Consider the following 15017-nt stretch of genomic DNA (forward strand, 5'->3'; position numbering starts at 1 on the left):
TAGTGTAGGCTGTTTTACTAAGTGATTCATCTCTTGGTATAATGGTAATCCTCTGAGCCTTACATTCTTTCTTACATTAACATATTTTAATAACTAAATGGCCATATATACTGTGGAATTAGTGGTTTTCAAACTGTACTTCAGGAATCCAGACAGTTAGAAGGAATAGTTGACTAACATAAGGGAAGAAATGGAAGATGAAATAGATAGGGCTCAGGGCCTCCTAACACTGTGTCTGTCAGATCAGCTCTGTTTTTATGCTTTTTAATTTATATATTTATTATTGATTGATTATTTGGTGCTGGGGATTGAACCCAGGGGCGTTTAACCACTGAGCCACATCCCAAGCCCTTTTTAGTTTATTTTGAGACAGGGTCTCACGAAATTGCTTAGGGCTTCAGTAAGTTGCTGAAGCTGATGTTGAACTTGCATTTCTCCTGCCTCAGCCTCTCAAGTCTCTGGGATGACAGGCATACGCCACCATGCCCAGCTTTATGCTTTTTCTATTGGGGATTCTTTATATACTTTGTTGTTTAAAAAATATTCTTTTACTTAAAAAATTGTAAACCTCTGCTTTAGCTAGAAGTTTTCCTTGAGTTTCAGATTTATAATCTCTGCTTTACTTTCCAGACCCTGTGTTGGGCTATTTGATGAAAGGCCTGTGTGAAAAGCCTCTGGCTTCTGCTGCAGCCAAAGCCATTCATAATATTTGCTCTGTCTGTCGAGATCACATGGCTCAGCACTTTAACGGACTCCTGGAGATTGCTCGTTCTCTTGACTCCTTCATGTTTTCTCCGGAAGCTGCAGTGGGCTTGCTAAAAGGTATTTATTAAATAATGCTAACCAGTAACTATTTCCTCTGAGCTTCTATTTGGGGTTGTTTTATATACATCATAAAATTGTTTTTCAGTTGTAATAAACTTAGTGATGGTGAAGGTAGATTTTCCATTCAGGGAAGGGTGTACATGCATTGTTTTCTTAAGATATTTTAAGGTCGGGGCCAGGGCTATAGCTCAATTGGTAGAGTGCTTGCCCTGCATGCATAAGACCCTGGGTTCAATCCCCAGCACCAACACCAAAAAAAGATATTTTAAAGTCTACAAAATTAAATCATGCTGTTGGCAAGGATGTAAAGCACAGGTATAGATTTTGGGTGGAGGCAGCACATTTGAACTAAATACAGTTACTTTTTACATTAGACTTACTAAGGAAGTAGTGCTATAAAAAAGAATTAAGTAGATATTGAAAGTTGGTGTGCATGGAACAAGCCAAGGGTTCTGGTCTCATATTAGTCTCTATCATTACTGATCAGCTTACACTGTGTGTCTGCCTATCCAAACACAGTGGTTAGGGGCTCAGACTAATAGAACCAGAGTTATTAAGATTAGGGAAAGCAGGGTGCAGTGGCTCATGCCTGTAATTCCAGAGACTTGGGAGACCAAGGCAGGAGGATTGCAAATTCAAGGCCTGTCTCATCAACTTAGAGAATCCCTTAACCACTTAGTAATACCCTGCCTCAAAATAAAAATAAAAAGGACTGGAGATAGCTGGGCATGGTGGCACAAACTTGGGAGGCTGAGGCAGGAGGATCCATAGTTCAAAGCCAGCCTCAGGAACTTAGTGAAGCCCTAAATAACTTAGACCCTGTCTCAAAATAAAATTGACTGAAGATGTGGTTCATTGGTTAAGTACGACTGGGTTCAACCCCCCAGTACCAAAAAAGAAAAAAAACAAATTTAGGGAAAAATATAGTGGAGTCTAGTAGCACATAACTTGGGAGGCTGAGACAGGAGAATTGCAAAGCCAGCATGAGAAACTTAGTGAGACCCTGTCTCAAAAGCAGGGCTGGGGTTGTGGCTCAGCAGTAGAGTGCTGGCTTAGCACGTATGAGGCCCTGAGTTCGAACCTCAGCACCACATGTAAATAAATAAATAAATAAATGCATTGTGTCCAACTACAACTAAAAAAAATAATAATTATTAAAAATAAATAAATAAAAAGGGGCTGGAATTGTGGCTCAGTGGTAGAGTGCTCGCCTAACGCATGTGAGGCACTGGGTTCCATCCTCAGCACCACATAAAACTAAGTAAATAAAATGAAGACATTGTGTCTATTTACAGCTAAAAATATATATATTTAAAAAAATAAAAAGGGTTGGGCATTTAAAGTACCTTGGGTTCAATATCCAATTAAAAAAAATTAGAATAGACTTTAAACAGGATGGTTATTTATAAACATTTGAAAGATTAATTTATAAAAAAGTGGATCCTGTTTATTTTGAGGAATTATCAACCGCGTATAGGGAAATATATACTGGCTCCTAGAAAGAAAACAATTTCTAGTCTTTCTTTCTGAAGACAGATTGGAGTGTTCTGTGAGGTAGTAAAATCATTATAGCCGGTAAAGTAGAGAGGGTTGGAATATATTAAATAAAGGGTTGGATAATACAAACTGTACAGTGTCTGAGTTTCTGTGGGCATCAAACAGCCTTTGCAAGGCTTTAGATGACCTTATGCATGAACTAATTCTCTTATTTCTGTGACCAGGTTCCTTACCAGTTAATATGACTACACATTTCCCATAGATTTTATTTTCATACCATAGGTTTTGCCTTCATGGGTGTAGATAATAAGGCATTGATTAAATCAGTCAGCTGTTCTTTCTTGTTATTTTCTAGTGAAATTTAACTATGATACTAAAGTAATATCTAACTTAGATTGGTAACTTGTAGTAGATTGTGGCTTCCAGTTACGATATCTTCTAGATGTAGAAGAGTTTTTATTTACATTCTCTTCTGTAGAAATGAATTAAAAATGTAAATTAAAAGATAGGCATGGTGATACACACCTATAATTCAAGCAACTCAGGAGACTGAGGCAGAATGATCACAATTTTAAGGCAAGTTTCAGCAATTCAGCAAGACTCTGTCTAAAAAATTTAAAAGGCTGGGGATGTAGCTCAGTGGTAAAGTGTATTTAAGTTTCACCTCCCCCAACCACTTCCCTCCCCACTAGTTTTAAAGAAATGTCTAACCCATCTATAGCTCATAGACTGCCGGGAAAAAAATCACTCAGTTTTTAAATTCAGATTTTAAGGATTACTGTTATATTGAATGATAATTAAAGAAATGAATAAGAATCAGAGGGTTTTTAACTTTGCAAGGACTTTGGCTAATATGTGTTTCTTTGGATTTGGCTGATATGTGTTTTTTTGGATTTGGGGAAAATAAATTTCAGTGGTTGGTGGGGATAGAAAAGGTATTTGAACCAGAGGAAGGCTGACTGAAAGAACCAACCTTTCTTCCAGCCCCACTGAATCTAAACATTGTTTCTTGTGGATTTATGGATTGTTTGTTTTGTTTTGTTTTTTATGCTGTTGAGCTCAAAGGTAGCATTTATTTGGGGGGAAAATGCTGGTAGGATAAAGGTTGCTTGATTATTAATTTTCTATTCAAATCACTTTCACACATTAAAAAAAAAACTGAGGCTCAGAGATAATGTTTCACAAAGCTCACAGAGTGTGTTATGGTAGAATGCAAATGAAATCTTTGACTTCAGCCCATCCTTCCTAAAAGTATTATGTCAGTGTTTCTCAAACTTCTCTGATTGTATTTGCCTGAAGTACTTAGAAAAAATTAAGTCTCCTCTTGACCCACTAAATCACAATCTCTGTGAAGGATGAGAAATATTACATTAATAGTGTATAGAAATAGTTTTGGCATTTGCTTTTTAAAGGAGATTTTTAAAGTCTTTGAATAATTGGAAGGGAAGGCATATTTACACCATCTTTAAACCAGTTAGTGCTATAGAGAATATTATTAGTAACAACTTTGGTTATAAAACTCAATGTGACAGTCAGCCTGTGGTCTTTTAAGCCAAATAAAGAAAAAAAAAATCATAAATAACAAAATGTTGCATCTTAAAAACAGTGCTGATTTTTTTTAAAAATAATGAAACCAGTCAGCTTTTTCTGTTAATCTGTATGATGTAGACTGATTAATTGAAATAATTCAATTATTTTCATTTGCATCTTCCTTTGTTTTTCAGGGACAGCTCTTGTCCTTGCCAGATTACCGTTGGATAAGATTACTGAATGTCTTAGTGAACTATGTTCTGTTCAGGTTATGGCATTGAAAAAGGTGAGTCCAATTAAGCAAGGGAAGAAACAAATATAAGATATTAATATGTTAGAAAATAAGACAAAATTACTTACTTGTCTTTCATCTGCCTAGAAAAGCCAAAAGAATAAACTGAAAATTTATTAAAATTAGTAAGTATCAAAGTAGCTACATATAAGAAAAAAGTACTAGCGCATTCCTTTACAACAGGGATATATTCTGAGAAGTGCCCCTGGGTAGTAGACTGTTCTGTATTTTTGTGTACTTTTTCTTCTTTCTTTTTTTTATTTGGCTATACTGGAGAGTGAATCCAGGGGCATTCTACCACTGAGCTATCTCCCCAGCCATTTTTTATTTTCAGACAGGGTCTTGTTAAATTGCCAAAGCTGGCCTTGAACTTGAGACCCTTCTGGCTCAGCCTTCTAAAGTCACTGGGGGTTATAGGCATGTGCAACAGTGCCCATCTAGAAGTAGTACACTTTAAAATAATGATAAAAAAGTATAGTATAGTAAATACATAAACCAGCAATGATCATTGATATCAAGTTTTATGAATTGTACTCAATTGTATGTGCTATACTTTTTGAGGGGGAAGGAGTGGTAATAGGGATTGAACCCAGGGACACTGTACCTCTGAGCTACATCACAGCCCTTTTTATTTACTGAAACAAGGTCTCTCTAAGTTGTCTAGGCTAGCCTCAAACTTGTGCTCCTCTTACCTCTGCTCCTGAGTAGCTGGGATTACAGGCATGTGCCACCATGCCCAACTGTGATATGCTTTTCTACCATTAGCACAATAGGTTTGTTTATACCAGCATCACCACAAAAACCACATCAGTAATGTCTTGTACTCTGATGTTAGGACAGTTACAAAGTCACTAGACAAAAAGATATTTTCAGTCCTTTTACGATCTTATGGTAACACCATTGTATAAATAAATGGTCCATCATTAACCAAACATTGGTTATATGGCACCTGCTATGCAAGTACTCTACCTTTGAGCTACATTCTTGGCTCTCTTATATTTTAAAGATGTCTATTAATGTACATTTTAGCACAATAACTGTAGACAAATGGTAGGGTTTTTATAACTTGATATAATGATTCTAGAATTCATCTCTGGTAGAAATTTATCCAAGAAATTTTCGGGGACTAGGCATGTTGCTTGTTGTTAGAGCAAGGCCTAGCAAGTGTGAGGTCCTGGGTTTGATCTTCAGAACTGAAGAAAATGATTTAGGAAAGAAGAATGATAGGCAACTTGCTTGGAGTATATTATAAAGCTATAATTTGAAAGCTTTATAGCATAAAGCTAAATATAAATATATTATCTTACATATATTTAATTATAATATAACAACATATTCAGTCTACATTATAATATATAATGTGAATAATATCTTAATCTGTGGGGGGTGGAATCAAATGATGCTGTTTTCTGCTCCTAAGTATATGAGCGTAAAATATAATATACAGGCTTAAGATACAGGGTGATGAAGGAAAATTTTTGACAATCTAAATTAAGTTTATAGCATTTGAGTAATTTTTAAGACGCTGTTATAAGGAGATAAGCAGAAATTGAGACAGAATTGATGTTTAAGGATTTGTGGTGTTTGCTGTGGATTTGTACTTGTGACCACTGGATAATGTCTCTCTGTCTCTTCAGCTGTTGTCTCAGGAGCCCAGCAATGGCATATCCTCAGATCCCACTGTGTTCTTAGATCGCCTGGCAGTGATATTTAGGTAAGAAAAGGGAGACTCTGGATTTCTTACTTGGGTTAAAATTTCAGATGAGTCCATTATATATGATGAAATAAGCAAACTTTTTTCCTTATATTTTGAAGTACTTTCATAATGCTGTCTTTCAGGAGACTAAAGCCTGTTACTGAAGTTTTGGTACAAAGTCAAATTCTGAGAATTAATTCTTGGTTTATCTCTGTCAAAAGACCCTTTAAAAACATAAATGAACGCTGGGCATGGTGGCGTGCGCTTATAATCCCAGCAGCTTGGGAGGCTAAGGCAGGAGGATCACCAGTTCAAAGCCAGCCTCAGCAAAAAGCAAAGCACTAAGCAACTCAGACCCTGTCTGTAAATAAAATACAAAGTAGGACTGGGAGGATGTGACTGATTGGTTGAGTGCCCCTGAGTTCAATCCCCAGTACCCCCCTTCTCCCAAAATATATATAATTAAACTAGTTCTGGTGGAACACCTAATCCCAGCTATTTAGAAGGCTGAGACAGGAGGGTTGTAACCTTAGCACCTTAGTGAGGCTGTCTCAAAAAATAAAAAGGACTGGAAATAAAGGTCAGTGGTTGAGTGCCCTGGGTTCAATCCCCAGTACTAGGGGTGGGGGATGGGGTGGGGAGGAAAACGCGCCCAGCGCGCGCGCACACACACACACACACACACACTATATATATATATAATAATTATATGACATATGAATAATTGTGTGTGATAGTATTATATAGTATATAATAATTATAAATAATTTGTAGTTTTAATTTGTATATATAACGATGCAAATTATATAATTTATATGTATAATTATATAAATATGATTCTGTTTTTAAAATATTTATTTTTTCAGTTGTAGTTGGACACAATACCTTTGTTTCATTTGTTTTTTATGTGGTGCTGAGGATCGAATCCAGGGCCTTGCATGTGCTAAGCAAGCACTCTACCACTGAGCCATAACCCCAGCCCCTAAATATGATTCTTTCAGTGAGAGAATACATTTTCAGAGATTCTTAAATTTTAGCATGTGTCAGAATCACCTTGAAAGTTTATCAAAACAAAAATGTTAGTTCCCATCCTTCAAGTGTCTTGATTCATTGGATCTTGGTAGTGCCCCCAAATTTGTATATCTAATAAATTCCCAGGTGATGCTGCTTGCTATTCTAAAGACCACACTTTCAGAATCATTGCTATATAGTATATGGTCCAAAAAACAACAATAATAATAAAACCATTTTCAATAATCAGATGAAATTAATCCTCCTGTGAAGAGGAGCTCAATAATTAAAAAGGCATTTGAATAACATTCAGAGCTCGATCTTGACTAAATTACACAATTTAAAAACTCATGGGCCCCATGGGCATATATGTCAGAATAGTATTCACTTAGAAAACTATGTGGAGGGCTAGGGGTATAGCTCAGTTGGAGAGTGCTTGCCTTGCATGCATAAGGCCCTGAGTTCAATCCCTAGCACCACAAAAAAAAAAAAAAAAAAAAAAAAAAAAAAGAAGAAAGAAAAGAAAAATGTATGTGGGATAAGTTAAAATAAAGGTATTGTTTTTGCTTCTTAGCTATTGTCAACAAATATCTTTCTATTTTGGTGCAGAGTTTTCCTTATGTAATTAGGAAAGCCCTATTGCATGCCATTCTTGAGAACCTATTGATAATATTCATTATTTTACATTAAATGAAAGAAAATTTGTGATAGATATAAATGCTTGAATTAAAGAAAATCAGATTTTTATTATGTTGTGTTTGAGTTTTTTAAAATCGAAGAATAGGGCTGAGGATGAAGCTCAGTGGTAGAGTACTCACCTAGGAGGTAGAAGACCTTGGGTTCAATCCCCCCAGTATTGCAAAAAGAAATATATTTAAAATTTTAAAGAGTAGTATGGAGTTAGTAATCCTGCAGTTTTTTTCTCCCTTGTTTTTCTTCAAATTAGTGGACTCCAGAAATAGAAGAGTTGGATTTGACTTACGGGTGGATCTGTATTGTTTATCATTGGGTTCAGAATAGAATTACAAGAAACATTCCTGGTAGACAACAAGGCCTAAAGATTTTTGTCTTTTAATGCTAGCAGCACTCAGTTTTTCATGGTAGATTCAAACAGCTTGTGTATGTTTTTATTATTAATTTAGAAGAAACTACATATTTATGTTTACAAAAGGGATGGGATATGGAAAAGGTAGAAGTAGTGCCCCATATCCCTAATAACCAGAGTTAGAATAGAATTTGAAGGTTATAGTGGAAGTGGCATAGTGGTGATAAAAAATGATAATATGGGGCTGGGGATGTGGCTCAGGCTCAGTGGTAGAGCACTCGTCTAGCACATGCGAAGCCCTGGGTTCGATCCTCAGCACCACATATAAATAAATAAATAAAGGTATTGTGTCCAACTACAACTAAAAATAAAAAAAAATTTTAAAAATGATAATATGGTTTAAAGTGTGCTTTTTTTGGTGTGAATGGAATAGGAGGGAAAGGTGTTGATATAAGTAAATGAGTGTATTATCTGGTTTTCTTCATTTTAAAGAAAGATATACTAAGTAAGCAAACAGGGACCAAGGCTCTGGGTCCTCAGCAAAATTATTCTCCTTTAACAATTCTGGGCCCTTTTCTTTTCTCAGACATACCAATCCCATTGTGGAAAATGGACAGACTCATCCATGCCAAAAAGTCATACAGGAAGTAAGTATTAATGAATACCTATGGAATCAAGGCTTTCTTGTGTTCCTTTCAAAGGTTTCTTCTGTTCTTTCAAGGCTTTGGGTAACTGGGTTAATAAGGTGTTGTCTTCTAAATTCATAAGGATATTAAATTTGTTTGTAGGGTTCCAATTTCAGTGAAATGAGGAACAGAGTCATCCAAATACTTTTTTTTTTTTTTAAATTGTGATGCTGGGGATTGAATCCAGGGCCATGTAATGCAAGACAAGAACTCTACCAACTGAGCTGTATCCTAAGCCCCACCCAGATACTTTTAATTTAATTTAATTTTTTTTTTTTTTTACTTTTAATTTTAGATTTGATAACAAAGCCAGCTGTGGGGAAATACACTGAAAGGCCAAAGAAGAAATAGAGATTTAACTGTGTGTGATTCCTAGAATTTCTAGGAGGACTGATAAATCTTAGCATAATGTTTTTGACAAAGCTAGTGGCTTCAGTTTCCCTGTTGAAAACATATTTCCCTTGTACTTTTGTTCACTGAGGAAAATGTGAACATCAGGAGTCATAGTTGTGATTAGTGAGCTTCAGACTCGAGGGGGATTGCATAAATCTTAAATATCCTTAATTGTTTATCAAATTATGCTGTTTCCTTAACACCAGTCTTCTGTTCAAGGTCTTCTGCCTTCCTAAAACTACTTAAACATCTCTTCCTCTGTAACCCATTCTTTTCATTCTCATGCAAGAAGGTTGAAGAAGGTTGTGATTTAGGAAATTGCAATCTGCATTTTAGTAAAGTTAGACATGTTGTTGGGCTGGGGGTATAGCTCAATGAAGAACATTTGCCTAGCATGTACAAGGGCCTCAGTTCAATCCCCACCACCACACACACACACACCAAAGGGAAAAAACAAAAAAAACATATTCTTCCTAAAGAATCACTATGAGTTGTGGTGGCAAATGCCTATAATCCTAGTGATTGGTAAGAGTAAGACAGGCGAATTACAAGTTCAAAGGCAGCCTCAGCAACTCGGCAAGACTCTGTCTCTAAATAAAATATAGATGTGGCTGGGGGTGTGGCTCAATGGTTAAAATGCCCCTGGGTTCAATTCCCAGTCCTCTCCCCCCCCCCCCAAAAAAAAAGTCCAGAATCACTTTATTTCTCTTCAGAAGCAATTGAGGGACTGGGAGTGTGACTTACTGGTAGAACGCTTGACTAGCATACGTGAAGTATTAGGTTCTATCCTCAGTACTGCCAAAAAAGAAAAAAATTAGCTGGGTACAGTGGCACATACCTTGTAATCTAGAGACTTGGGAGGCTCAGGCAGGAGGATTACAAATTTGAGCCCATTCTGAGCAATTTAGTGAAATCATGTCCCAAAATATGAAAAGAGCTGGGGGTATAGCTTGATGGTAGAGGACTTGCCTGGCATGTGGTAGGCTCTGATTTCAATTCCCAGTAATAGGAAAAAAAGAAAAAGAAAAGATCAAGTTTTACTGATGGGTAATGGGTTGAACCTATGCACATATGTGTGTCCATACACTGGTCAAAATCAGGTCATGTATATTTTTATAAAAAGTTTTATCCAGAATATTTAAAAGCCAAATCAGATAGTACCATCGTAGGAGCACTATTTGAGCTTTTAGATGTTGATTATTTTCTTTCTTGTGTTCTTTTGACTCAGATATGGCCAGTTTTATCCGAGACTCTAAATAAACACCGGGCTGATAATCGGATTGTAGAGCGTTGTTGCAGGTGCCTTCGCTTTGCTGTTCGCTGTGTAGGCAAAGGTTCTGCAGCCCTGCTGCAACCACTAGTCACACAGGTAAGTTCTCCACAAAAGCAGAATGTTAAATGCACAGAATTTGAAATAAGACCCTTTAGATCAAAAAGTTTTACTGCCAAAATGCTCTCAATTTATTAAGTGCAAACTGAAAAATATTTGAAAGAAATAAGTGCCTGTGGTAGATATGTTGTCTATAAGGAAAACAACTTGTAATCTCTTTTGTATAATTGTAGTCTGACTACATTCCAGTGTGAAATTATGTGAAGAGAATGAGTCATGTTCAGCCCTTATATACCAAAGCTAAGCACTTACAGATTAATTTCCTTGGGGAAAAACTGTAGCAAGTCAAACTTTGCTAGCTCTTGGCTCAAAGATATTTTATAGACCACAGTTTGTTGTTCACATATATCTCTTATTTGTTAAAAATGAATTTTATTTATTTTTATCCTTAAAGTCAATATGATAGCAAGACTTTCTGTATGAAGTACTCACATCTAGAACTATAGTATATGAGATGCCTCAGCTTACATCACTAAGTAATTTGTATTTATGTTAACCTCAAAGCAGGGCCATAAACTTTGCCAGTGTACCATATTTTAAGTATTATCTATTGACTTTGTGTGTGTGTGTTTGTGTGTGTGTGTGTGTGTGTGTGCTACATGGGTAAGTTGTTAGAAGACTGAACAGCCTGTTAAGGCCTATACTTTTTACTGTGTGGCCCTTCAAAATAAAAGTTGGCCAACCCCTGATTTCAGTCATTCATTAGTAGTGCATATAGTTTTGAGTCTGTAACACTGAATAGATTCATAGCTCTCATCTTATGCTTGCTCATTCCATGGCATATGCTGATAGAAGAATTACTAAATCCTTCAACCCCCACCAAGCTCATAGTTGAATTTATATACTAAGATCAAATGGCATTTTAAATAGGTAAATGTTTCTCGAGTAAAATCCTAAACAAATATTTTAAATGTACATAATGTACTAAGGTTTTATTTTACTTTTTTTTTAGTTGTAGATGGACACAATGCCTTTATTTTGTTTGTTTATTTTTATGTGGTGCTGAGGATCGAACCCAGTGCCTCACACTAGAGGCATTTGCTAGGCAAATGCTCTCTACAACTGAGCCACAACCCCCTGTACTAAGATTTTATTTTGTTGAAATTGAGATATCTTGATTGGAAATAAGTTTTTTACTTAAAAAGTAAAATATATGAGTTTAAGATCAACTCAAAATCTTAAACAGTTTTTGTATCTTAAGCATGGTAAAGTGCCCCTGGATTCAGTCCCCAAAATAAAAATAAAGAGTTCTTTCACTGTCTTCTCCAAGATAAGGACATTTCATATTTTTGTTGCTATTGTGGTTTTATATATGGTCTTAAAAAAATAAGACTTGTTGATATTGCAAATAAAATTTGAGCACATACTGTTATAGTTTTACAAATATTACGTGAGTGCCCTCATGTCTTCCAGTTTGAAATATTGGACAATTCTCTTACAACATTGTTTTAGCAAAATAAAAGATCAAAGGCTTGAAAGAATTCTTAAATAGAGAACTTGAAAATCATGGAGAAATTGAGGCCTGGGTTTACTATATTGCCTTAAAGAGATCAATCTGTCTCTCAGTGGCTTCCTGGAAAATAGCTACCTAAGTTGATACTTTTTGAAGGGTAAAGATTTTAATTAATTTTTTTTTTTTACTTTTTTTTTTTTTTAAATTAATCCTGGGGGTTGACAATACTTTGTGCTACTGAGCTATAATCCTCATCCCTTTTAAATTTTTTATTTTGAGACAAGGTCTTCCTAAGTTGCCAAGGATAGCCTCAAACTTGGTATCTTCCTGCCTCAGTCTCTTGTAAGTGAGATTACAGGTGTGCCCCACCACCCTTTGCAAAACTGATGAATTTTTTTCCCTTGGCAGATGGTGAATGTATACCATGTACATCAGCATTCCTGTTTCCTGTACCTTGGCAGTATCCTTGTTGATGAGTATGGCATGGAAGAAGGCTGTCGGCAGGGACTTCTAGACATGCTCCAGGTATGTGTTTCCTTGGCACAGCAGATGCATCAGGCCTAGAGGACCTAAAAGCCAAGCATTGTATTCTTCACTATGTCTTTATTGCTTTATGTTTTCCCTTCTATGCATGTTGATTTCCTCATAACAGGAATGTAGAAATGCTCTTTGTTTTCTGTACAGATGAGATTGGCAGAAAGAGCAAGTGAGCAAACTTGGCTACTTGAGTATAATAATCATTATAAATAGTATTGCGTGATTTATGTTTTCTTGTGATAGAGTGGAGTTTTTTTCAGTAGAGTGGGAGAGCATAGGCTTTCCAAACTCAAACATAATTGTATGTTTAATTTCTTGCCTGGAATAGCCAATTAACTAGTTTATTTTGCAACAGAGAGAGTTTTGGAGTTCATAGCAGGTGTTGGAAAATGCCTCTAATATACTTCTTTTTCCTCCTTTCTAGTCACACGGGAGTAATAGATAAGAGAATTAAAGTGTGCTACTCCTTTTCCCAAGTTATTATTTCACGTAAAATTGACATTTCAGGGTTGTTATGAAAACTTCATCTACTCCCTAGATCACATTTATAAATAGTGTCTTTGTTTTCAGAAACTTATAAAACTTTGAGATGACATTTTTCTGGTTTTATGAACTGAAATCTATACCTTTTACCTCTTCTGAAATGTAAATTTCATGTGTGGAAACAGTTTTAATCAGAAATTTTTTTTCTCTTGCTTTTACTGATTCATATCCCATCTACCCCACCCCACCTCTTTCTCTCTCTCTCTTTTTTTCCCCTTAGTACTGGGGATTGAACTTAGTACAGGGGCTTTACCACTAAACTACATGGCCACAGAGCCTTGTCAAATGCTGAGGCTGGCCTTGAACTTGCAATCCTCCTGCCTCGGTCTTCCAATTCCCTGGGATTATAGGCATGCTTCATAACACCTGGCTTCCCTGATCTGATTCTCATCACAATCTTTTCTTTTCTCACCTGTGCTTCCCTTTTTTGTTCCCTTTGTATTTGTTGTGATATTTGGCAAGTCTGAATGCTGTAGCTTTATAAGCATTTCTTTTAAAATCACTGTTCTAATCTAGGCACTGTGCATCCCCACCTTTCAACTCCTGGAACAGCAGAATGGTCTCCAGAACCACCCCGACACTGTAGATGACCTGTTCAGGCTAGCTACCAGGCAAGTCCTTCTGAAAAACAAACTAAACTTTTTTTAAAATTAATTGCTCATCCCCATCTCTGCTTAATCTTGCCATCTGACACCTGGTTATTTCTTTCTCTATAAAATGAGATCATTGGAGAACAGATATTAATGATTCATAACCCAAAGGTAAATTGTGAACTGGTATATACCTAGAGGTTAACAAGGATATATACTGGGTGAGAGCAGGCAGAAAAATATCTGAGTTCCTACCATGAAGAAGAGAACGTGCACAAAGCACAAATGTGCTTGGTATGGGTTGTGTGGTGTAGCTCAGTGGAGGCCCCTAGTTTCAATTCCTAGCATCCAAAAAAAAAAAAAGTGCCTGGTATGAACATTTGACTAGATAATCTCTACAACCCTCATAGTGTTTATGCTGCTGTGATTATTTCATGCTTCATCCCAGCTTTTTCCTTGAGAAGGTTAACATCCTTCAGATTTAATCATATCTCATAACAAAAAATTCCTAGGATTTTAAAATGCCTTAGAAGTTACTAGTCCAGCTGTACCCTCACCAGGCTGCTATCACTCCTATCCATTAAATTTCTTTTACCAATAGCACTGAAAACATTGTTGCTGACCTTCTGCTTGAATTCCTTCTTGGTCCTTTGTTAAGGAATTTGAACCAAGTCAGTGAACAAATTTAAATGCATTTTTTAAGAAAACTTTAGATGCTCCGGATTGAACCTAAGGATTCATACATATTAAGCATGCACTCTACCACTCAGCCCCACTGTTTAAATTATTGTACCAGTGAAAATTTGAAGTCTTATTGACTTGACTATTTCATCTTAGAATTGAATATAGAATACTGCTTTTGTTGGTTTTTGGACAGGTTTAAAAAACAAAATAAAAAACCTTATTTGTGAATCTAGAAAAGAATTATTGGACAAGCAGTCAACCTCTGTTTACCAGGATATCTTTCTTGGAAAACTCTTTGCATGTGGTGAAGTAAATTCAGAACATACTGTATTCTTTAAAAAAAAATTCTTCCTGTATAATAAAGAATCTGAAAGAACAGGAGATGAGGAAATATAAGTTTAAGATCAACCTGGGAAATTTAGTGAGACCACCATCTCACAAACAATTGGTAAAATCTTGTGGTAATTTAAAACAAACAAACAAAAAAAACCTCAAGCAAAACTACTTTAAAAATTCAGCATTTTCCAACCAGATTGAACACACAATTTATTTTTGAAGAATTCTTATTGACATCCTGGAAACCGTTGTTCTATAGAATATAGTTTGGGAAATGCTATTCTAATGTGTTGAGGCTCTTTTGGACTGATCTTTGAAGCTACTTCAAAGTCTTAATTGGAAATTGAGTTTGACAACATGTTTTTTCATGTGCTAATCTAAAATATGGTCCCTTTCTTGCCTTTTTGTTTCCAATAAATATTTTTTAAAGAGCAGTTTTAGGTTCACATCAAAACTGAGTAAACTAAGTATAGAATTCCCATATTCCTCCAGTTTCTCTGTCCCAAACA

General features: G+C 35.9%; 1 protein-coding gene across 4 annotated transcripts in view; it reads left to right on the forward strand.

The window, feature by feature from the left end:
• Positions 1-15017, forward strand: part of Tnpo3 (transportin 3) — a 90586-nt gene that overhangs the window by 53798 nt on the left and 21771 nt on the right. For all 4 annotated transcript variants that reach the window (XR_013088634.2, XM_076833410.2, XM_076833404.2 and 1 more), the window contains exons 12-18: positions 631-822; positions 4047-4138; positions 5782-5858; positions 8483-8543; positions 10204-10344; positions 12227-12343; positions 13415-13509. Coding sequence is in view for 3 of the 4 variants with exons in the window: in XM_076833410.2 (XP_076689525.1) it covers positions 631-822; positions 4047-4138; positions 5782-5858; positions 8483-8543; positions 10204-10344; positions 12227-12343; positions 13415-13509 (775 nt within the window). In the remaining variant the exon portion in view is untranslated. The remainder of the gene's footprint in view (positions 1-630; positions 823-4046; positions 4139-5781; positions 5859-8482; positions 8544-10203; positions 10345-12226; positions 12344-13414; positions 13510-15017) is intronic.

This window comes from Callospermophilus lateralis, chromosome 1 (genome assembly GCF_048772815.1).
Source record: "Callospermophilus lateralis isolate mCalLat2 chromosome 1, mCalLat2.hap1, whole genome shotgun sequence".
Taxonomy (NCBI): Eukaryota; Metazoa; Chordata; class Mammalia; order Rodentia; family Sciuridae; genus Callospermophilus; species Callospermophilus lateralis.